Source organism: Scyliorhinus torazame, chromosome 14, assembly GCF_047496885.1.
Source record: "Scyliorhinus torazame isolate Kashiwa2021f chromosome 14, sScyTor2.1, whole genome shotgun sequence".
In the NCBI taxonomy this organism is placed as follows: domain Eukaryota; kingdom Metazoa; phylum Chordata; class Chondrichthyes; order Carcharhiniformes; family Scyliorhinidae; genus Scyliorhinus; species Scyliorhinus torazame.
In genome coordinates this window covers 194,403,764-194,427,104 of record NC_092720.1, presented here as the reverse complement: position 1 = coordinate 194,427,104, position 23,341 = coordinate 194,403,764, and the positions used below count along the sequence as shown (strand labels likewise).

Genomic DNA, 23,341 nt, shown 5'->3' with positions numbered 1-23,341 from the left:
ACCTATCGTCCTATTTCTAGCATAACTGGACGTGGCACAGTGAATAATTCTGAGATTACAACCTCAGAGGTCCTGCTTGTTAGTTTATCTCCTAACTCACTGAAATCCTTCTGCAGGACCCCATCGCTCTTCCTGCCTATGTCGTTGGCACATACATGTACTCCGACCTCTGTCTGGTCACTCTTCCCTTTCAATATTTTCTAAATTCGTTTAGAGACATCCTTGGCCCTGGCATCAGGGAGGCAATACACTACCCTGGAGTCTATTTCCCATCCACTGAAGAGCCTATATGTGCACATTCCTATAGAGTCCCCTACAACTATCGCACTCCTGCACTTTTCCCTCCCCTGCTGAGTAACATAGCCAATTCTGGTGCCACTGTTCAGGCTGCATTTGTTGATTTCCCCTGATCGGCTACACGCCCCCCCTCCCCCCGCCCCCCAACAGTATCTAAAACGGTATACCTGTTAGGGAGTTGGACAGACACAGGGACATAGATACAATTTAACGAAGGGTACGGAACTATAATCAGAGTTGAATCTGAATGGCGAATTTCTCCTGTCCCCCAGCCAGGTGTTTCCCTGAGGCACCCCTTTTTTGACTCAGATTCCGCCTTCCTGCTACATATCAATTGCTTTTCACATTGAGGTCACCCCACAACGCCGGAAACTTGCCGGCGGGAGAGCACTGCCGGCGGTATCAGAGAATCACAACGGCTGGAGCCGATTACGAAGATTGTTTCCCCTTGGGCGTCACGGTGCTCCCGGAAGGATGGGACAGGGAGAGTTGGAAGGGAATGCAATTAGCCCGCAAAAGCCGTTGAAATGGTTCCACCAAGATTGGAGCATGTACAACATGAGCAATCAAAGAAATACAACTACTTTCAAATTAAAATCGAAATTCTCCTGCTTTTTGGATTCAATTTTCCTAATGGCAGCGCACCCCTGCCCGTGGGTTTACCGACGGTGTGTCGTAGCTTCAATGGGAACACTAATTGGAGAGCTGCGGGAAGGAAGAATTCCCGTGCCAGCAAACGTTGCACAGCAGTGCAACAGGCGGGTGGGGCACCAGGGAATCTCGTCTCTGTTGGAGACAACCAATGTTGCAATGTAAAGTTATTGCTCAACCATCAGTTCATCTAGTGTGACTGAACCGCAGCGCAAAACTATTTTCTACGACACTGATAAGTGACCAACGAAATAGCCGAGCAGTTGATGTTAAACGATGCCTGTAAATATATAAAGCCGATTTGCCACGAGAGAAATCAAATCATGACCTGTGCCCAACATTCAACTGCCGAACATTCATACACGTAGAATAATTTTGCGTATGTAATGCGACCCCTTGTGGATCTATAACGTTGTGCTTCCTCATCAATATGGTCAGTGTACTCTGCAAGCATTTCAAAATATGTTTGTGGTTGCGAAATACGGGTGGTCCGTCTGACCCAAAGGCCACTCAATGATTTTATCTTGAGGATGTTTCACCAGTTAAAATAACCTGAAACCCGGGTTGCAGAAATCGAGCGGTGCCTGGATTCCCTGTAGTGCATTCAGCAAGGCTGGATATTATGCGATCAACTCGACAAAAGCAATGGGCACGCCGCAACTGAGAAGCACCCCGCCAGCGAGTGAATGCGTGACGCCCATATTATCGAATAAAACTAAACAGGAGTGCCCGAAGCCTCTGAGGCTTCCACGCACTCCATCCGTTTTTCTATTTTGGCTGTTGTTGAGCGAGATGCATCCTCAGAGGACTGGTAACAGAGGCCATGGTCGCCTATCATATGGTTGGATCAGCTGCACAGGAAGGGAGGGGAAAGGAATGAAGCGTTATAGTAATTGGAAATACCATTGTTAGTTGATCAGACATCCATTGTTGCGGCCGTGTCAGTCACCCGGGGATGAAATGTTGCCTGACTGGAGCAAGGGTGAAGGATGTCACATGGAAGCTGCAGGGAATTATTTTGCGCCAGTGTGAACCGCCAGAGGTCACGGCACCGGTAATGTCATTGACAGAGACAGAAAAAGGGACAGGGGTAATGCACGGATTTTAAAGCAGTCGTAATCAAATTGAAAAGTAGGAATTAAAGAGCAGTTATATCAAGATCACTCTGAGTATCACGTACCAATTGGCATGGTGACACGAAGATTAAGCAATTCAACAAATGTTTGGACAAATTGAGTGAGAGGTAGGGCTTTACATTTCTGAAGCATTGGGACCGGAAGTAGAGCAATTGGCCCTGTACAATAACGAAAGGTTACAACTTAACGGAACTTAGAATTGTGTCCTCACGGTGATGATTACTCGTGCTGTTGGAGAGGTTTTCTTATAGATTTCGAAAGGGACTAAAACCTGAGGGTAATTCTAGAGTAGAGAGAAGAACATTGGCAATAGAACGTAGAGGTATATTAACAATTGCCGACCATTTTTCGGTGATCAAAGCAAATAGAATTCTTTAGACCGTTCGACCGAACACTATTACGAACTAATATAACATTTAATCGGATAAGGATTAGAGTGCAAGTGAAAAACAACTTAAGCCAAAGATAATCCGCAAGAATGTGAATTCAAGGTGTATGGCGAACAAGAGTGGCGACCTGCAGGCACAGATTTACAAATTGAATCACAATCAAACGTGATAACATGTACTTGGCCAAAAAAAGGTCAGAACTGGACGTTAAGTACTCCCTGGTATAAGATGCATAGTGGGGAGAGGAAATGAAGTAAATGGGGATAAATACGTAACTGTGATGAAATATAACATTACATTATTGGAGAGAATGAGGGACTTCTGGATGTGCCAAGGACGGATTCTCTCTAGATCGCGGAAAGGATTGTACAAGTGCATTGACATAAATAGATGTCGTACCAAGAGCAACGGTTAGTGGACGTGATTCAGAAGAAACAATTGCGAAACAATTACAGAGAATTGCGAGAATTAGAAAATCATTATAACGGGGGACTTTACGTATCCAAATATAGAACACGAGTTTAAAGAGTCAAGAGGGACGAATGTCAGGGCAGCACGGTGGCACAATGGCTAACCTTGCTGCCTCAAGTACTCGGCTTCGATCCTGGTCCCGGGTCACTGGTCATGCGAAGATTATACATTCTCCCCGTGTCTGCGTGTGTCTCATCACCGCAACCCAAAAGATATGAAGGGTAGGTGGTTTGGCAACGCTAAATTGACTCATAATTGAAAACGAAATTGGATACTCTAAATTTATTTTTAAACAAACAGTTTTCTGGAAAGTATTCAAGATGCTTTCTGCAGCATTATGTCACCTGACCAACCAGAGGGCACTATTGGGACAGGGGAAGACACAAGTGGATCAATGACCAGTGATAGAGCATTTAGGATGCAAGACCTATTAAATTGTAAGGTTCATGTTAGCGATAAAAACGACAACGAAAATCCAGTGCCGGGCGTTGCCGCAATCCAACTTCGATCGGTTGAGAACTCATCTTTGTTGACTGAACTGCTGTCATATGGTGGTAGATGGGAAATGTTCAGACTGGAGTCCAGTTACTAGTGGTATAACACAAGGATCTGTTTTGGGGCCACTGCTGTTTGTCATTTTTATAAATGACCTGGAGGAGGACGTAGAAGGATGGGTGAGTAAATTTACAGATGACACTAAAGTCGGTGGAGTTGTGGACAGTGCGGAAGGATGTTACAAGTTACAGAGGGACATAGATAAGCTGCAGCGCTGGGCTGAGAGCTGGCAAATGGAGTTTTATGCAAAAAAGTGTGAGGTGATTCATTTAGGAAGGAATAAAAGGAAGACAGAGTACTGGGCTAATGGTAAGATTCTTGGCAGTGTGGATGAGCAGATAGATCTCGGTGTCCACGTACATAGATCCCTGAAACTTGCCACCCAGGTTGAGAGGGTTGTTAAGAAGGAGTACGGTGTGTTAGCTTTTATTGGTAGAGGGATTAAGTTTCAGAGCCATGAGGTCATGATGGAGCTGTACAAAACTCTGGTGCGGCCGCATTTGGAGTATTGCGTGCAATTATGGTCGCCGCATTATAGGAAGGATGTGGAAGCATTGGAAAGGGTGCAGAGGAGATTTACCAGAATGTTGCCTGGTATGGAGGGAAGATCTGGTAAGGAAAGGCTAAGGGACTTGAGGTTGTTTTCGTTAGAGAGAAGAAGGTTAAGAGGTGACTTAATTGAGGCGTACAAGATGATCAGAGGATTGGATATGGTGGACAGTGAGAGCCTTTTTCCTCGGATGGTTATGTCTAGCACGAGGGGACATAGCTTTAAATTGAGGAGAGATAGATATAAGACAGATGTCAGAGGTAGGTTCTTTACTCAGAGAGTAGTAAGTAGTCCTGCCTGCAACAGTAGTGGACTCGCCAACACTAACGGCATTCAAATGGTCATTGGATAGACACATGGACGATAAGGGAATAGTGTAAATCGGCTTTAGAGTGGTTTCACAGGTCGGCGCAACATCTCAGGCCAAAGGGTCTGTACGGCGTTGTAATGTCCTATGTTCTATGTTCTATATATTGGCAATAAATAGGGTGCCTGAACAATGAGCCACGTTCACAGTAAAAACATGGAAGATAGCGTAAAAGTACACTTCCATGACGAATAAAGATGGGACAAATAATTGCATGGCTCCCTGGATGGCGACAGAAATAGAAGGACAGGGATATAGGAAGACGTTCGGCTATGACAGATGCAATTTAGCAGATATAATCGCGAACCAGGATACATACAGAAGGAACAGAGGGGGCAGTAACAAAGATCGAAGTAGTCATAGGGGACAGCTTAGTCTGGAGAACAGATAGACGCGTCTGTGGTCGTGCAAAATACCCTAGGATGGTGTCTTGGCTCCCTGGTGCCAGAGTCTGGGTGTCACCGAACGGCTGCTGGTCATCCTGACTGGGGAAGGTAAGAAGGCCGAGGTCATGGTCCATGTTGGTACAAATTACATAGTTAGAAAAAGGGATAAGGCCTTGCATCAATAATTCAGGGACTGGCGCAATAAACCAAAGGGCAGGACCTCCGAGCTTTGACAAAGAGTCATCGGACTTGAAACCCTTTCCTCTCCCGACAGATGCTGCCAGAGTTGCTGAGATTTTCCAGCGTTTTCTCTTTCGTTGCAGCACCTCTCAGGTTGTAATCTATGGAATTTTAACAGCGCCACATGCTACTCAGTACAGGAATAGAAGATTTGCTCAGATGAATGCGTGTCTTACTAATTGATGCAGGAGGGAGGGTTTTAGAATCTTCTACCATTGGGACCATTTTTGGGGAAGATGGACCTCGACAAGTGGGACAGTCTACAGCTGAACCCGAGCGGGGCTAATATCATTTACTGGCGGGTTTACCAGTAAACTTGGGAAGAGTTTAAACTAGTTTTGCACGGGGAAGGGACGCAGACTGTTAGCAGAACAGGGACACATTATAGCAAAGCAGATAATGAAAATATAATATAGAAAAGCAATCAGGTCAGACGGAATACAGTGGTAGTAAATTTCAATGGAATAAGACAAGGCTGGCTGGCCGCTACTTTAATTTCAAGAATAATAAAGGTAAAACAGATGAGTTAAGAGTGATGATCGACACGTGCAATTATGATATAATAGCTATCACAGACATATGGTAGAGTAAGGGGCTGGATTAGTTCCTCAACATCCCGCGATATAGAATCTTCAGGTAAGAGAGAGTAGTGGGTAGAAGAGAAGGAGGCATTGCATTATTAGTTAAGGACGCAGTTACTGTGGTAAGGAGAGGCGATATTTTGGAGAGGGCATAAAATGAAGCTTTCTGGGTAGAGATTTGGAATACAAAAGTTACACCAACGTTGGAAGCTCCTTATTATAGACCCCCAGATAGTCGGCGGGAAATTGAGGAACAAATGTATGCGCAATTTGCGCAGTGGCGTAAACATAATAAAAGGGTAGTTATTTTAGGCGATTTCAACTTTCCCAAATTTAATTGAGCTAGCCATCATGGTAAGGGCTTAGATGGAGTTGAGTTCTTAAAATGTACTTTGGAGAACCCTTTCGCTCAATATGTAGAGGATTCAAAATTGGATGGTGAAGTGCTAGTCCAGATTCTGCATAATGGAGATAGACAGGTGGTTGATGGTGGACAGGTGGTGCAGCATTTCAGTGTTCGCGATTACAACATGACTCAATTTCAATGCGTTATGCACAAAGAAGACAACACGTTCCAAAATAAGGTTTTGGATTGGGGGACTGTGATGTTTATCAAAATAAGGCAGGATCTGGCCAATGTAGACTGGGAAGATTTACCTGTGGGGAAACGTACAGAAGGACAGTGGGGGGGTGCAAAGATGAGTTGCCCAGGGTAGGGGCCCGAAATATTCCCTTCAGGGTAATAGGAAAGCGCAATAAACCCAGAGAACGGTGGATGAGCAGATACATTTAGGATACAATGGGAAGTAACAAAGAGATGATTAACAAGTATAAGGGGAGCACGTTTGCAGAGGCATTGATGGAGCACAGAAAGTGAAGGAAGGAACTTAAGAAATCATTTCGAAGAACAAAGATGGGTTATGAGAAAGGTCAATTGGTAGAAGTAGGGAAATTCCAAGATATTCTATAAGTATATCAAAGGGCAGAGGATAACCAGGGAAACGTTATGGCCCATTAAAGACCAAGGAGGAAATGTGAATATAGCCACAGGACATTGGTAGGTTATTGAACGAATATTTCACATCTGCCTTCACTCAAGATAATGAGGAGTAGTTATGTAACTGTGGGAGAGAGATTCTGAGATGATTGAGCAAATGGTCACAGGAAGTGAAAAGGTATTGGAGGTATTGGGGCTTAAAAGGGGATAAATTCAGTTCCGTAATACATGTGCCCCATGTTGCTGTGCGAGGCGACAGTGTTGATTGCTGTGGCCGTGAGCAAAATATGTAATTCCTCTCTAGCCACGGGGCAGGTTCCAGAGGACGAGAGAACAGCTAATATGGTCCCAATATTTAGGAAATATGCAAAGACAGCCTCGGAACCTCAGAGCAGTGGGTCTCACTATTGGGAAACTACTGGAGAAGATCCTAAAGGGGAGGACGTAACTCCACTTGGAGAGTCCACGTTTGATCAGGGGCAGTGGGAGATCATGCTGAACAAATTTGATTCATTTTTGGGGGGCATTTTACCAAGTGTATAGATGAGGGTATTCAATTGATGTAGTTTACATGGATTTCGTCATTTTAACATTCCCCATGGGAGAGTTATTAAGAAGGCAATGTACATAGGATACAGGGTGACTTAATACAGTGGATTCATAGTTGATTTCGTGGCAGGAGACAGAGGCTGCTGATATACAGCTGCTTTTGTGTCTGGAAGCCAGTAACCAGTAGCATCCAACATACATTCATGTGCCAACCGACCCCCCCCCCCCCCCCCCCCCGCCATTGTTTGTCATTTATATAAATTACACAGATGGCTATGTGGTGAAAATCAGCAATTTGGCGGATGACACAAAAATTTGACGTGTGGCCAACAGTCAGCTTGAAGGCCTTGGGTTACAGGAAGATATAGACGTGACAGTAAAATGGGCGGATAAGTGACAGAAGGAATTTAACCCTGAAACGTGTGAGGTGATATCCTTTGGAAAGATTAATTTAACAAGCAAGTACACTATGAAAGCTGTGACACTGGGAAGTTCCAAAGAAAAAGTGACCTTGGCGTCTTTGCCCAGAGACCTCTGAAGGCAGAAGGGCAGAATAATCGGGTGGTGAAAAGGGCACATGGGACACACGCTTTTATCAATCGGGACATTGATTAAAAAGACAGGGATTCCCCCACATCGAATAAAAAGTACCTGATTGAGTACTTGGCATGCCACAACATTTAAGTTATGGGTCAAGTGCTGGCAAATGGGATTAGATGGACAGGTCTGGGACTGTGATGCGTTGGTGCAGGCTCGATGGGCCAAAGAGCCTCATGTGCACTGTTGTATTCTGTGATTCTGTCCTCCAAGCCTGCGCCCACCATGCTGCCCATCTATCCTGAAGCTTTGTGCACTTCCGGGGTCTGTTACCCCGCAAATCCCATCCTATTCATATTTGTCAAGACGCCACTTAAACGCCACTGTCGAACAGGTTTACACCATCTCCACTGGCTGGGATATCCAGGCACCCACTACGCAATGTGTAAAAGACGTCTATCGCATGTTTCCTCTCAACATTGCACCACGCACCTTAAACCGATGTTCCCTCGTAATTCACTATTCCACCCTGCGAAAAGCTTCTGACCATCCACTTTGCCCATGGCACCCATAAGTTTGTAGAGTAATATCAGGTCGTCCTCAACCTCCACCTTTCCAGTGCGAACAATCCGAGTTTATCAAATCTCTCCTCCAAGTTAATGCGCTCCACACAAGGCAAAATCCTGCTGAATCTCGTCTTTACGCTCTCCAAATCCTCCACATCATTCTGATAGTCTGGCGACTAGAATTGAACGCCATTGTCCAAGTGTGGCCTATCTGTGGTTCCATAGAGCTGCAGCATGACATGTCATTTTTTTACACAGCGCACAGACCGATGAAGGCAAGCATGCACGATGCATTCTTGACTACCTTCTACACCTCCGTTGCCACTTCCAAAGACCTGTGGACGTGCACACCCTGATCCCTCTGCTTGGCAATACTCTTAAGAGTGCTAGCATTTACAGCATTTTTTTCATCAATATAAGACCTTCCAAAATGCATCACCTCACAGTTTTCCGGATTAAACTCCAATTTACATCTCTCCGCCGAAGTCTCCAATTGATATACATCCTATTACATCCTCTGACAGTCATCATCATTACCCACAATTTAACCAAGCATACTGTCGTCCGCAAGCGTATTAATCAAACCAGTTATATTTTCCGCCAATTCGTTTATGTATATTGCATACAGCAAAGGTCCCAGCACTGATCCTGTCAGAACACCTCGAGTCGCGGCTCTCCATTCAGAAAAGCACACACCTCTGCTATCCTATTTTCTATCAACGAACCCGTTCAGTACATATCGCGCCAAATGGCCTATGGTCCTGTGTGACTTAGACCATAGAACATAGAACGATACAGTGCAGTACAGGCCCTTCGGCCCACGATGTTGCACCGACATGGGAAGTCAAAAAACAAAAGCCATCTAACCTACACTATGCCATTATCATCCATATGGTTATCCAATAAACTTTTAAATGCCCCCAATGAAACTACCTCTGACCTCTGTCCTATATCTATTACCCCACAGTTTAAGGCTATGTCCCCTCGTGCTAACCATTTCCATCCGCGGGAGAAGGCTCTCACTGTCCACCCTATCTAACCCCCTGATCATTTTGTATGCCTCTATTAAGTCGCCTCTTAAACCTCTTCTCTCCAACGAAAACAACCTCAAGTCCATCAGCCTTTCCTCATAAGATTTTCCCTCCATACTAGGCAACATCCTGGTAAATCTCCTCTGCACCCGTTCCAAAGCTTCCACGTCCTTTCTATAATGAGGTGACCAGAACTGTACGCAATACTCCAAATGCGGCCGTACCTGAGTTTTGTACAGCTGCAACATGACCTCATGACTCCGGAACTCAATCCCTCTACCAATAAAGGCCAATACTCCATAGGCCATCTTCACAACACTCTCAACCTGGGTATCAACTTTCAGGGATCTATGTACATTGACAGCGAGATCCCTCTGCTCATCCACACTTCCAAGAATTTTACCATTAGCCAAATATTCCGAATTCCTGTTATTCCTTCCAAAGTGAATCACCTCACACTTCTCTACATTAAACTCCATTTGGCACCTCTCAGCCCAGCTCTGCAGCTTATCTATGTCCCTCTGTAACCTGCAACATCCTTCCTCACTGTCGACAACACCACCGACTTTAGTGTCGTCTGCAAATTTACTCACCCACCCTTCTGCGCCCTCTTCTCGGTCATTTATAAAAATGACAAACAGCAACGGCCCCAGAACAGATCCTTGTGGTACGCCACTTGTAACTGAACTCCATTCTGAACATTTCGCATCAACCACCACCCTCTGTCTTCTTTCAGCTAGCCAATTTCTGATCCACATCTCTAAATCACACTCAATCCCCAGCCTCCGTATTTTCTGCAATAGCCTACCGTGGGGAACCTTATCAAACGCTTTACTGAAATCCATATACACCACATCAACTGCTCTACCTGTTCAGTCACCTTCTCAAAGAACTCGATAAAATTTGTGAGGCATGACCTACCCTTCACAAAGCCATGCTGACTATCCCTAATCATATTATTCCTATCTAGATGATTATAAATCTTGTCTCTTATAATCCCCTCCAAGACTTTACCCACAACAGACGTGAGGCTCACCGGTCTATAGATGCCGGGGTTGTCTCTACTCCCCATCTTGAACAAAGGAACCACATTTGCTATCCTCCAGTCCTCTGGCACTATTCCTGTAGCCAATGATGACATAAAAATCAAAGCCAAAGGCTCAGCAATCTCTTCCCTGGCTTCCCAGAGAATCCTAGGATAAATCCCATCGGGCCCCGGGACTTATCTATTTTCAGCCTGTCCAGAATTGCCAACACCTCTTCCCTTCGTACCTCAATGCCACCTATTCTAATAGCCTGCGTCTCAGCATTCTCCTTCACAACATTCTCTTTTTCCTGAGTGAATACTGACGAAAAATATTCATTTAGTATCTCGCCTATCTCTTCAGACTCCACACACAACTTCCCATCCCTGTCCTTGACTGGCCCTACTCTTACCCTAGTTATTCTTTTATTCCTGACATACCTATAGAAAGCTTTTAGGTTTTCCTTGATCCTACCCGCCAAATACTTCTCATGTCCCCTCCTTGCTCGCCTTAGCTCTCTCTTTAGATCCTTCCTCGCTACCTTGTAACTATCCATCGCCCCAACTGAAACTTCACACCTCATCTTCAAATAGGCCTCCTTCTTCCTCTTAACAAGAGATTCCACTTCTTTGGTAAATCACGGTTCCCTCGCTCGACGCCTTCCACCCTGCCTGACCCGTACGTACTTATCAAGAGCACGCAGTAGCTGTTCCTTGAACAAGCTCCACATATCCAGTGTGCCCAACACTTGCAGCCTACTTCTCCAACCTACCCCTCCCAAGTCATGTCTAATGGCATCATAATTGCCCTTCCCCCAGCTATAACTCTTGCCCTGTGGGGTATACTTATCCCTTTCCATCACTAACGTAAATGTCACTGAATTGTGGTCACTGTCCCCAAAGTGCTCACCTACCTCCAAATCTAACACCTGGCCTGGTTCATTACCCACAACCAAATCCAATGTGGCCTCGCCTGTTATTGGGTTGTCAACATAATGTGTCAAGAAACCCTCCTGCACACATTGTACAAAAAACGACCCATATAATGTACTCGAACTATATATTTTCCAGTCAATATTTGGAAACTTAAAGTCTCCCATAATAACTACCCTGTTACTTTCGCTCTTATCCAGAATCATCTTCGCCATCCTTTCCTCTAAATCCCTAGAACTATTTGGAGGCCTATAGAAAACTCCCAACACGGTGACCTCTCCTTTCCTGTTTCTAACCTCAGCCCGCTGTACCACTGTGCTATGAGGGACTTTGCCAAGTGCCTTACTGAAGTCCATCTAGACAACATACACTTCACTGTCTTCATCAATCATCTTCGTCATGTCCTCGAAAAACATGATCAATATGGTGAGACACGCCCTCCCCTTCACCCTGCTGCCTCTCGCTAATACGTCCATTTGCTTCCAAATGGGACTAAATCCTGTGACGACGAATACACTCTAATATTTTCCTTACCACTGACGGGACGCTCACTGACCTATACATTTCTGAAAAATTCTTGCTACCCTCTTAAACAGAGGAACAACATTAGACGTTCCCCAGCCTTTTGGGGTCTTACCTGAAGACAGTGAGGATAAAAATATTTCTGTCATGCCCAAGCAGTTTTCCCTCATGCCTCCCTCAATACTCTCAGGTAAATCGCACCAGGTCCTGGGGAATTATTCACGTCAATGTTTTTAGAACGTCCAACAATTCCTCCTTTTTTATCTCATTTTGACCAGACTATCCACAGATCCTTGCTCAGACTAATGATCCACCAAGTTCTTTTTTCTTTGGTGAGTACTGATGCAAATACTCATTCAGTAAGTCGCCCATCTCCTCTGGTTCCATACAGATATTCCCTCCGCTGTCCTTGAGTAATCCAACCTTTTCCCTGGCTACCATGTAGAAAATACGGAGGCATGGGATTCAGGGTGTTTTGGCAGTTTGGATCAGACATTTTCTAGCTGGAAGAAGACAAAGGGTGGTGGTTGATGGGAAATGTTCAGACTGGAGTCCAGTTACTAGTGGTGTACCACAAGGATCTGTTTTGGGGCACCTGCTGTTTGTCATTTTTATAAATGACCTGGAAGATGGCGTAGAAGGATTGGGTGAGTAAATTTGCAGATGACACTAGCGTCGGTGGAGTTGTGAACAGTGCGGAAGGATGTTACAAGTTACAGAGGGACACAGGTAAGCTGCAGCGCTGGGCTGAGAGGTGGCAAATGGAGTTTAATGCAGAAAAGTGTGAGATTATTCATTTTGGAAGGAATAACAGGAAGACTGAGTACTGGGCTAATGGTAAGATTCTTGGCAGTCTGGATGAGCAGAGAGATCTCGGTGTCCATGTACATAGATCCCTGAAAGTCGCCACCCAGGTTGAGAGGGTTGTTAAGAAGGCGTACAGTGTGTTAGCTGTTATTGATCGAGGGATTGAGTTTAGGAGCCATGAGGTCATGTTGCAGCTATATGACACTCTGGTGCGGCCGCATTTGGAGTATTGCGTGCAATTCTGGTCGCCGCAATATAGGAAGGATGTGGAAGCATTGGAAAGGGTGCAGAGGAGATTTACCAGAATGTTGCTTGGTATGGAGGGAAGATCTTATGAGGAAAGGCTATGGGACTTGAGGTTGTTTTCGTTAGAGAGAAGAAGGTTGAGAGGTGATTTAATTGAGGCAGACAAGATGATCAGAGGATTGGATAGGGTGGACAGTGAGAGCCTTTTTCCTCGGATGGTGATGTCTAGCACGAGGGGACATACCTTTAAATTGAGGGGACATAGATTTAAGACAGATGTCAGAGGTAGGTCCTTTACTCAGAGAGTAGTAAGGGCGTGGAATGCCCTGCCTGCGACAGTAGTGGACTCGCCAACACTAAGGACATTCAAATGGTTATTGGATAGAGATATGGACAATAAGGCAATAGTGTAGATGGGTTTTAGAGTGGTTTCACAGGTCGGCGAAACATCGAGGGCCGAAGGGCCTGTACTGCGTTGCAATGTTCTATGTTCTATGTACCCACTTGCTCCTTGCATCCGTGTAAAAAGCCTTGGGATTTACCTTAATCCTGCTTGTCAATGACTTTTCGTGACCCCTTTTAGCCCTCCTGCGTTCTTGCTTGACTGACTTTCTACTTTCCATGTACACCCCACGCATGTAGTCTGTTTCCAGCCTTCTCGCCCTTACCTATGCTTCTTTTTCAATTATAGACGAGGCTCACAGAATCCATCGTTATCCACGGTTCCCAAAACTTGCCAAATTTCTCCAACTTCCTCACAGAAACATGCCGTTCCTGAATTACCAAATGCCAGATGTTGATTTACCCTCAAACATCCGCCACCAATCTTAATTCTTCAGTTTTTGCCGAATATTTATATAATTAGCCTTCACGCAATTTAGCAACTTCCCCAGAGGACTCATCTTCTCTTGATCCAACAGTAACCTGAACATTTACGAAATTATGCTGACTGTTCCCGAACTGCTCCCCGACTGAAACTTCGACCACCTGGCTCTGCTCATTCCCCAATACAAGATCCAGCCCCTTCCCCAGTTGGACTATGTACATAATGTTTCAAGACGCCCTCCTCGATGTTCCTTACAAACTCTGCACCAGCTAAACTCCTAGCACTAAGTGAATCCCAGCCAATATAGGGGAAGTTAAATCCACCTCCACAACAATCCTGTTGCTTTTCTACGTGTCTAAAATCTGCCTGCATATCTGCTCTTCTATCCCCCCCCCTGGCTGTTTGGAGGCCCGTATTAAACCCCAACATTGTTACTGCACCCTCCCTATACCTGAGTTCTACCCCTATTGGCTCGCTGCATGAGCCCTCTAAGTTGTCCTTCCGCAGTACAACTGTGATATTCTTCTTAACCAGGCGTGCAACTCCCCCACCGCTTTTACATCGCCCTGCACCCCGCCTGACACATCAAAATCCTGGAATATTTAGCTGTCAATACTGTCTCCGAACTACGTTCCCGGAATATCAACATCATCTTTCAAAGTACTAATCGAAACTCTAAATTCAGCCGCCTTACCTGTTATCATAGAATCGTAGAATTTACAGTGCAGAAGGAGGAATTTCGGCCCATTGAGTCTGCACTGGCACTTGGAAAGAGCACCCTACATACGCCCACTCCTCCAACCCATTCCGGTAACCACGTAACCCCATCTAACCTAACCTACCCTTGTTTGACACTAAGGGCAATTTAGCATGGCAAATCCACCTAACCTGCACCTGTTTGGACTGTGGGAGGAAACCGGAGAACCCGGAGGAAATCCACGCAGACACGAGGAGACTGAGCAAACTCCGCACAGACAGTGACCCAAGCTGGGAATCGCACCTGGGACCCTGGAGCTGTGAAACAACAGTACTTACTACTGTGCGACTGTGCCCCTTAGACTTCGCGCATGAACTGCACTTCAGACCACCAGTTCCACTGTGTTTTGCAACATTGCTGCTGCTCTTCCTTTGCGTCTTACTGCCACTTTTCCCTAATTTGCCCTCAGTTATTTCACCTTCTAATGCATTGCGGTGGTCCCCTCCCGCCCACCACCCCCCCCCCCGCCCCCCCCCCCCCCCCCCCACTCCAGCAGACTGTTTGAACTTCCCATGCGACAACAGCGAAGCTCGCGGCCAATATATTGATGCTCTTCCAGTTTTGGAAACCCTTCTTTCCACACCAACTGTGTTGCCATGTGTTTAACTGTACTATCTTCCTATTTGTTGCATCACTGGTACGTTGCACAAGGAGTCATTCCCACAACTCCAATCGTAGAGTTCTTGTTTTTTAACTTTCTACCAAACTCCCTGAATTCCTGTTGCACGACCGCGCCACTCTTCCTGCCTATGACATGAGTACCAATACGCATCACGATCTCTAACTATTCATCCTACCTCTTGAGAATGTCCCCTTCCCGTTCAAAGACCTACTGGACCATGGCACCAGGGAGGCAACATTACATCCTGGAGTCTATTTGACATCCACAGAAGCGTCTATCTGTGTCCCTGACCACAGGGTCCCCTCAATCTATTGCACTTTTTCACTTCCTGCTTCACAGCAGCGCCAGCCGTGGCGCTATGGTTCAAGCTGCTGCTGCTGTTTTCCCATGATAGGCCAACCCACGCCGCCAAAAGTATCCAAAATGGTATAATAGTTAGAGAGGGGGCAGCCACAGGTGATTCATGCACTGACTGCCGGCCCTTTGTTGCGGTCATCCATCCTATCTTCCTGTACCTTGGGGGTAACCACGTCTCAAAAAGTCCTGTCCATGGCGCTGTCTGCGGCCTGCATGCAGCTAAATGTATCACACTGCTGCTCCAACGAATCCATGCGGTCTGCGAGGAGTTGCAATTCAGTGCACTTTCTTCGGATGTAGTTATTCGGACTGCTGGAAACATCACAGACCTCCCATATCTCACAAATGAAGCATTTTACCGCTCTCACTGCCACTTCTAGCACTACATAAAAATAATTTTAAAATAAATGCTTATAATATTGTCAGCCTAGCACTAGATTTCTTTTAGAAATGTAAAATGCGAAATGTAAAACTTAATTTTGTTTTTTCAAATTTGCACAGACTCCTCATTAGCCAATCAGATCACCGACATCCTCTAATGTCAATTTTATTCTTTTTACCACCAGTCGGAACACTCAGGCAGTAAATCAAAGAAACCGCTATCCATCCCAGGCATCTATTCAAAAGTCTCCGCTCAACTCTGTTCCCGATGTTTCATTCCACCCTTCTCCCAGTTTCACATACCTCCATGTTTCCACCTGCTCTGGAAACTGGATTAGACCAGTTGCACAATTTACTAGCTGCAGTTGAGTGTAACTCAGCTGACTCCTGTTTCAGGAATGCAACTACGCAAAAGATCAGCTTTTGATTACCGAGTAAAATGCCTGAAGATAAGTTTTATTGCTACTTTCCCCCTTATCACTCAACACTTTAACTCTATATTTTTCACCCAATTCCAAATTAGTCTCGTCTAACCAACTAGCACACACAGTGCTGACGGAACTGAACTTAAAAATTCATATCAAAAGCAATCAAAGAGGCTGAAAGGCAAATGAAGCTAAAGTGAAAGCGAATATCAAAGTCCCCTATATGCATATAGATAATAATTGGATAGATTAACAGAACGTCCAACTGGGGACAAACTAGAACTTGCACGTGGAAGCAGGAAGAATAGCCGAGGAATTTACAAAGGAAGGCTCGTATTGTCAGGGAGATGTCAGAGAGAAGATAACTAGTACAGTGGAACTGTTTACAGTGGAGACGTATGAGGGCTCAAAAAGGCGTGCTTAAATTAACAGTGCCACGTTACCAGGACCATATGAAATGCACCCAAGTGTAATGAGGTAAGTGAGAGTGGAAAATGCACTGGCACTTAACGATAATCTTCAAGACTTCATTGCACAGTATTCATAGTTCCAAGGACTGGATAATAGCCATTGTTACACCATTGCTCAAAAAGTCATTCAACGATAAAAGTCGCAACGACAGACAAGTCACTTCGACTCAGTTGGAAGGAGACGTTTGGAATATTTTGTCATGACCATCGTTAATAGTAAGTTAGGCAAGTGCAGGATAATTGAAGAGATCCACCATGGCTACATCCGGAGAAAAATGTTTAACTGACATTTTCGAGATATTTTGGTGTGGTGTATATACATTTAAAAATGGCATTCCACATATTGGCATACGAATGTCATACGAGCAACTTATAGCTCATGGAATAACACGTGATGAATGCCATTAAATAATAAGTAGGCTGAGATGGGGCTAGTTTAGCTCAGTTATCTGGATAGATGGTTCGTGATGCAGAACGAAGCCAACAGCGTGTTTTCAATTCCCGGACTAGATGAGCGTATTCATGAAAGCCCCACCTTCCCAACCTCCCCCCTCGCATGTGGTTTGATGACCTCAGATTAGTCAGCACTAGCCCGCACCAACCTCCTCCCCTCCCTCTCAAAGAGGAAATCAGCCTTTGGTCACCTTGAATTTGCCAACTTTGGAGGGTGTGGCACGAAAGCAGTGTGGATAGCACACTCTGGCCTTTGGGGATTGGCTGTGTAGAGTTTGCACATTATCTCCGTTGCTGCATAGGTTTACTCCGGATGTTCCGGTTTCCTCCCACAGTCCAAAGATGTGCATGTTAGGTTGATTAGCCTTGCTAAATATTGTTGTTAATGTGCAGATTAGATGGTATTACTGGGATATTGAGGGGGGGGGTCATTTTTCGATGGGCCAATTTGCCTCCTTCTGCATTATAAGAGTTTGATTCCCCTGCGCAGCGGCACGAAAAAAAGGAAGAACGACTAATTGCTCATTTTGTTTTTCTTCAGATTGGAGGAAAAATTTGATAGGGATCCGCAAGGGTCCCAATATATATTAATGAGCTAGATTGTGGTGTTCAGTGCTTGTGTTCAAAATTTGCAAATCTTAAAAAAGTTGTTAGCAGTGTTGAGGATAGTCTTCAACATCAAATGGGCATAAACATGTTAGTGGATTCAAATACATGGAGAAAAGTGTGCGGTGCTTCATTTTGGCTGGACAAATACTGACGAGCAGTACAGTAGAAGTAGAATCGCTGGTGTAGGTGCAGGATCAGAATACGTTGGTGTCTCCGAACAAAACGCAGTAAAGTTGACAGGATATGTTGAGAATGAATAAAGGGATTAATAACTATAGCTGTGGGGATAGATCGTAGCAGTCGGAGCAGTTGAACAATTTTCCTTGGAGAAAAATAAGTCTGATGGAAGACTTGAAGGATGTATTCAAGACCTGGAGAGTTTTAAACAATGTAAAGAGTTTGCACTGCACAGGACATCAAAAACCTAAGGATATAGATTCAAAATAATTAGAGGGTAAAGAAAATCTCTCGAATGCCGGTTGGTGTCTTCAACAAAATTACAAGGAGGCAGGTCCGATCAATGTATTCAAAAGTGAATTGGAATGTTCTGTCAAAATACGAAACGTGCAATCTTACAGGAATATGCCAGGTGAGTTCGGTGAAGTATGATTGTCTTTCAGAGAGCTACTGCAGACTCTGCGTGACGAATAGACCCTCTTTGCACTGTAAATGTTGTGCAATTCTGTAATTTGCCACAGCGTCTACGAAATAAACCGAATGATTCAACTGTTGAAGTTATTGTTCATCTGTCTCTGGACCCAAATGGTGCAACTTGCAGGACTGTCTTAAGACAAAGAGACTATGCAGACGAAATTAAGGGGTTTTCCATTGAGTGATACACATCAGTATGTTTGAATGAAAATGTAACTTGAAAGTTATATTTGCATTTCGATGCCTCAACCAAGTGCTGGTAGCATTCAATACTTATTCTCAACTTTCTGTTTTCTGTATGTGTTTTGCCAATATACAATGCTGGAAAATTCTCTGGGTATGAATAGAAGGTTGAGCGTATATCGTACTAATATATAAAAATTCTGGTCTTGTTGTCGCAGTGTTTGCTGATATGGATGTTCTGACACCTCAATTACATGTAATGTTTTGATTTGCAGGGGCACTGCTCCGTTTGAAGGACTTGGGTAACTTAGTAAACTGTTTATTTGCATTTTATTTCTATATTATTGATTCTAAAAGACAATGGAATACCATGTGAAACAACAGAATGCAATTTCTAATTGAAAATTAAGATAAAGCAATGCGTGATGATGTAGGTTTGGGAATCATGTGGGAAACATTCTCCGACATTCCTAGCCAGTAGCTATAGTATAAATTGCTATACAGCCAGGAAATAGTGTTTAGGTTAATGCAAAAAAATCTAAATGACTTAGAGACCTTTGTGGGTCAGAATAAAGACGTCATATGCAAATAACATGATTTGCGGAATGGTAAAAGGTATGTAAAGTAAGCACGTGTTTGAGCTGTACGTGAATTCATCAGGAGAGGCTTGGGCAATTGAGGCAGGAGATTGCTGTACTAGGACATGAAGTGGAAGATGGATTTTATCCATGAGGTCATGTGTTTAAGGAGGTTAGACAGTTATAGGGATGATATAATACATGGGAATACAATAAGAGGGCTCAATGAAGTGAGTGATCTTGCTGTATTAGTACACTGGCCCATTAATAGAGCAGTAAAAGTAAGTAATGTTGTGAAGTACGCATATGGGACGTTCTCCTTCATTGATATTGGAATAGAGTATTAAAGTTTAGGATTTAATGTTGGAATTGTATAGAACACTGGTGAGGCTACAGCTGGAGTATTGTGTGGAACTCGGTTCAGTACGTTACGGGAATTACTCGAGAGAGAGAGAGAGGGTAGAGGGGGTTTACAAGAATGTTGCAAGAGCTAGAGAAGTGTGGCTACGAACATATATTGGATAGTTTGGGTTAATTTTCATTTGAACAAAGAAGACTGACGAGTGACTTGCTGGAAGTGTACTCTATTATGACAGGAAAATGGATAGAGTGTACAGAATCAAATTACTGACTTCAAGAGAATTCTAGAACGGGAGACATGGATTCAGGATAAGCAACAGAATATGTCGAGGGGACATGAGTAGGACCTTTTTACGCAGGGTGTACTGGGTGCCTGGAACTCGTTGCTGGAGTTGATGGTGGAGGCAGAGTCTCAAAACTCTTTGAAAGTGTACCTCTATCTGCACTTTAAGTGCTGGAAGATACAGGGCTGTGGACTGGGTTCAGGAGGGAGGAGTAGAAAGGTAACTTGGGTTGTCCTCGGGTTAACCCCTTCTGAACTGCAAATTGTCTATGGGTCTATGGAGTTCGGAAAATGCGCCTTTGTTTCGCGGAGTTAATAGTTAAGTGAGCATTGTCATCCAAAGCTTATCATATCATAAGGGAGAAATGTGCTGGTCTTTGAAATTCAAAAATACACGCACAGTGTGATGTATGGATATTTCATATCGCTACAAAACAAAGCACTCCGAAATAAGCAACAGGTGAGGGATCCTGACCTGATCTAAGGATGTTATTTGAATTACTTACATGTTTCCCATTAGAGCCCATACTCAGTGCACTATATTCAAGATTCACACAAAGTAAAAATATTTTCCTGTTCTTCAAGGAAATAAAGTGAATTAATTTGAGCGTCAATACGTTGCACACAATATGCTATCTTATTGCACATTCATTCATGTTTGAATCCTTTTTACCCTCTTACCGACCTGGATCCGCAAGAAACTATGAATTGATGATAAAACTTATATACATTAATCTAGGTCTACTTAGCTGTCGTAATAAATGTAGAGACCACAACACTGATTATTGAACTACTCCACTTCTTACAGACTGACAATTTAAATTTCCTAATGTCCATACTCTGTCTTTACCACATTTCGATCAGTCCTCCAATATGTTTCCTTCAAACCACGACACCTACAATTGCACATCAGATTTCTGGAGCAACGTGCGAAATGAATTTTGGAAATTTAAGGCAACCACGTCTGTTGAGTTCCGCCTAGTTTTCTAAGTTTTCTCCGCTCTTGATCTAATATGTCAATTATTCCATATATATCAAGTTAGCTGAGATTTTTCAATCATATTTTGAGTTCGATGCAATGTATTGCTGATAAACATTTGTTCACACTTTATTTAAACATTGAACACTGTTTGTGTAGCATCTTACATTTTCGTCTTTCAAGCAAATCAACCTTATTTATTACCTCCGCTCATTCTTATAAAAGTGACAGGAATTTGAATTTCTAAGTATTTATTGTGACTGCGGCGTGTCGTTTCAAAGCTTAATATGGATGATATCTGCGTAGTTGTCGGCGCATGAACTCAGAGGACATTCTTTTCCACTGCAAAAATGTAAATGGCATTGCAGAAGATCAATAAAGTAGCATAATAAGGCCGCACGGTAGCATTGTGGATACCACAATTGCTTCACAGCTCCAGGGTCCCAGGTTCGATTCCAGCTTGGGTCACTGTCTGTGCGGAGTCTGCACATCTTCCCCGTGCGTGCGTGGGTTTCCTCCGGGTGCTCCGGTTTCCTCCCACAATCCAAAGATGTACAGGTTAGGTGGATTGGCCATGATAAATTGCCCTTAGTGTCCAAAATTGCCCTTAGTGTTGGGTGGGGTCACTGGGTTGTGGGGATCGGTTGGAGGTGTTGACCTTGGGTAGGGTGCTCTATCCAAGAGCCGGTGCAGGCTCGATGGGCCGAATGGCCTCCTTCTGTCCTGTAAATTCTATAATAATGTAAATTTAGTTCAGTTGCTTGGCAGAAAACTGTCGGGAATCTATTGCACAATATAATAATCCACCATATTTTTACCAAATTGAGTTTTTCCAGCAGAAGATTTACTCCTCCCAGAATGATTTCATTGTTTTTGTGGCAAGATTCTATATCTTATATAGTGCTATTCTCAACACTCTAACTACTCGGCGCCGATCATCATAAACTAATGCAAGCACCATTGCACATTATACTGAAATTATTTTCCCATTTTCTGAACCAAGGTATTTTACTTTTCGTTCCCATCCTTAACGTTGCAAAACGGATGCACTGAGGGGAAAGGGCAACCCCTAACTCCAACTCATTACTTGCTTCAAAACACAATTCAAATTCAAACTGAGGTTATTTATGGTCTCCACAATAAAGACATACAACATCCAACCTGACAAGAAAAAAACATTCCACCTCGTCTTGGCTTGGATCTGACTCTCGATCTTCGTCAAAGTACAGTGAAGCGATGCCATATATATTTTCTAACTCTACAATTACACAGTCATATATTAAACTGACTACTCCATCTCCTATTTCATTTTTGATATTTACTTTTTTCGAACTATCGTTTACCCTGAAACATATATTTCACAACCATTGGAACTTTGTACTGTGTCAATTTAGTGTAGATTAAATCTAAACCATTTATCTGTACTGTGCCGCTGTATAATGTATCTTATTCACAACTGTTCTTGCTAAAATATTTTGTGTTAGAAATATCTCTGCTTTGATGTAATCCGTTCGAACAACATTGCCGTTGAATTCTCATTCAGGTCCCAATTTGCTTCGCATTTGAAATTGCTGTGCTGCCCTATTGAATTGAAAATGACAATATAAAAACAGTTGTGCCTGTCCCAGGAAATATCGGCAGTGTCTCGTCAAGCAAAACCCATAGGTCTGACACTATCATATAAACCAGACATTAACGTCCGAAACCTGCATGAGTCCATTGTAAGTGGCTTTTCCGAACATTCCATAGATATCTTTTGGTTCAACGTGTCAGTGCCGACCCAAACTCTTGAATGTTCTAACAGCAGAAATGCATTTCTGCTTCTTCATATTTTATTGGTTCCACTTATACCAGATAACTGCATGCAATTACAAATGATTCATCATCAGGAACGAGGAGATATATTTAACCATCGCACGTGGCAGGAAAATAAATATTGGGAATATTTATTTGCACGTTATCCACGTGAGGCTGCTGCCGGGAACAATAACTGTCCCCAAAACCAGAAAGTTCCCTATCACTGCTCAGTTCATTTCACTTCCTCCGCTTAAATTATAAGAGATATGAGATGATAACTCGCGAAATAATAGGCAACATCTTGTGCAGGAACTCACATTTGTTCTTCAGTTTCAATTGAGTCGTGTACGCAGAAAGAAAGCTTTTGACAATGATGTTTATCTTCTGAAGGTCCCTTGAAATAGTGCAATTATGCTGTTTTATGAATGTGCATAACTTTTATCTTGTGCTCTATTCTGCGATGCCCCAGCTCTCTGTCTGCGGCGGGTCGTCCGTTGGTGGTGGGATTCAATCTTCCCGTCGCTTGCTAATGGAGTGCCTCATGGAGGTCACCCCACGACCCGAGCGGAAAAAGTGAATTGCGACAATCGACGGGAGCAAAGGATACCACCTCCATCGAACGACACGCCGGAGACAAATAAGGGCTCGTGGACCAGACAATCTACTCCGGCATCTTGTGTGATGCCATCGTATCCTCCTATGCACGTTTGCCTTCTTATTCATAACGTTATGTCTGACATTTCCAGAACTTGAAAAGCTTCATGGAAAACTAAGT

At 43.8% G+C, this 23,341-nt stretch overlaps 1 protein-coding gene across 1 annotated transcript in view; it reads left to right on the top strand.

Moving 5' to 3' along the window:
* The window catches only part of LOC140390318 (uncharacterized), a 408,192-nt gene that overhangs the window by 356,227 nt on the left and 28,624 nt on the right, over positions 1–23,341 (top strand). The window contains exons 80-81 of the mRNA XM_072475373.1: positions 18,845–18,871; positions 23,313–23,339. Of these exons, the coding sequence (XP_072331474.1) occupies positions 18,845–18,871; positions 23,313–23,339 (54 nt within the window). The remainder of the gene's footprint in view (positions 1–18,844; positions 18,872–23,312; positions 23,340–23,341) is intronic.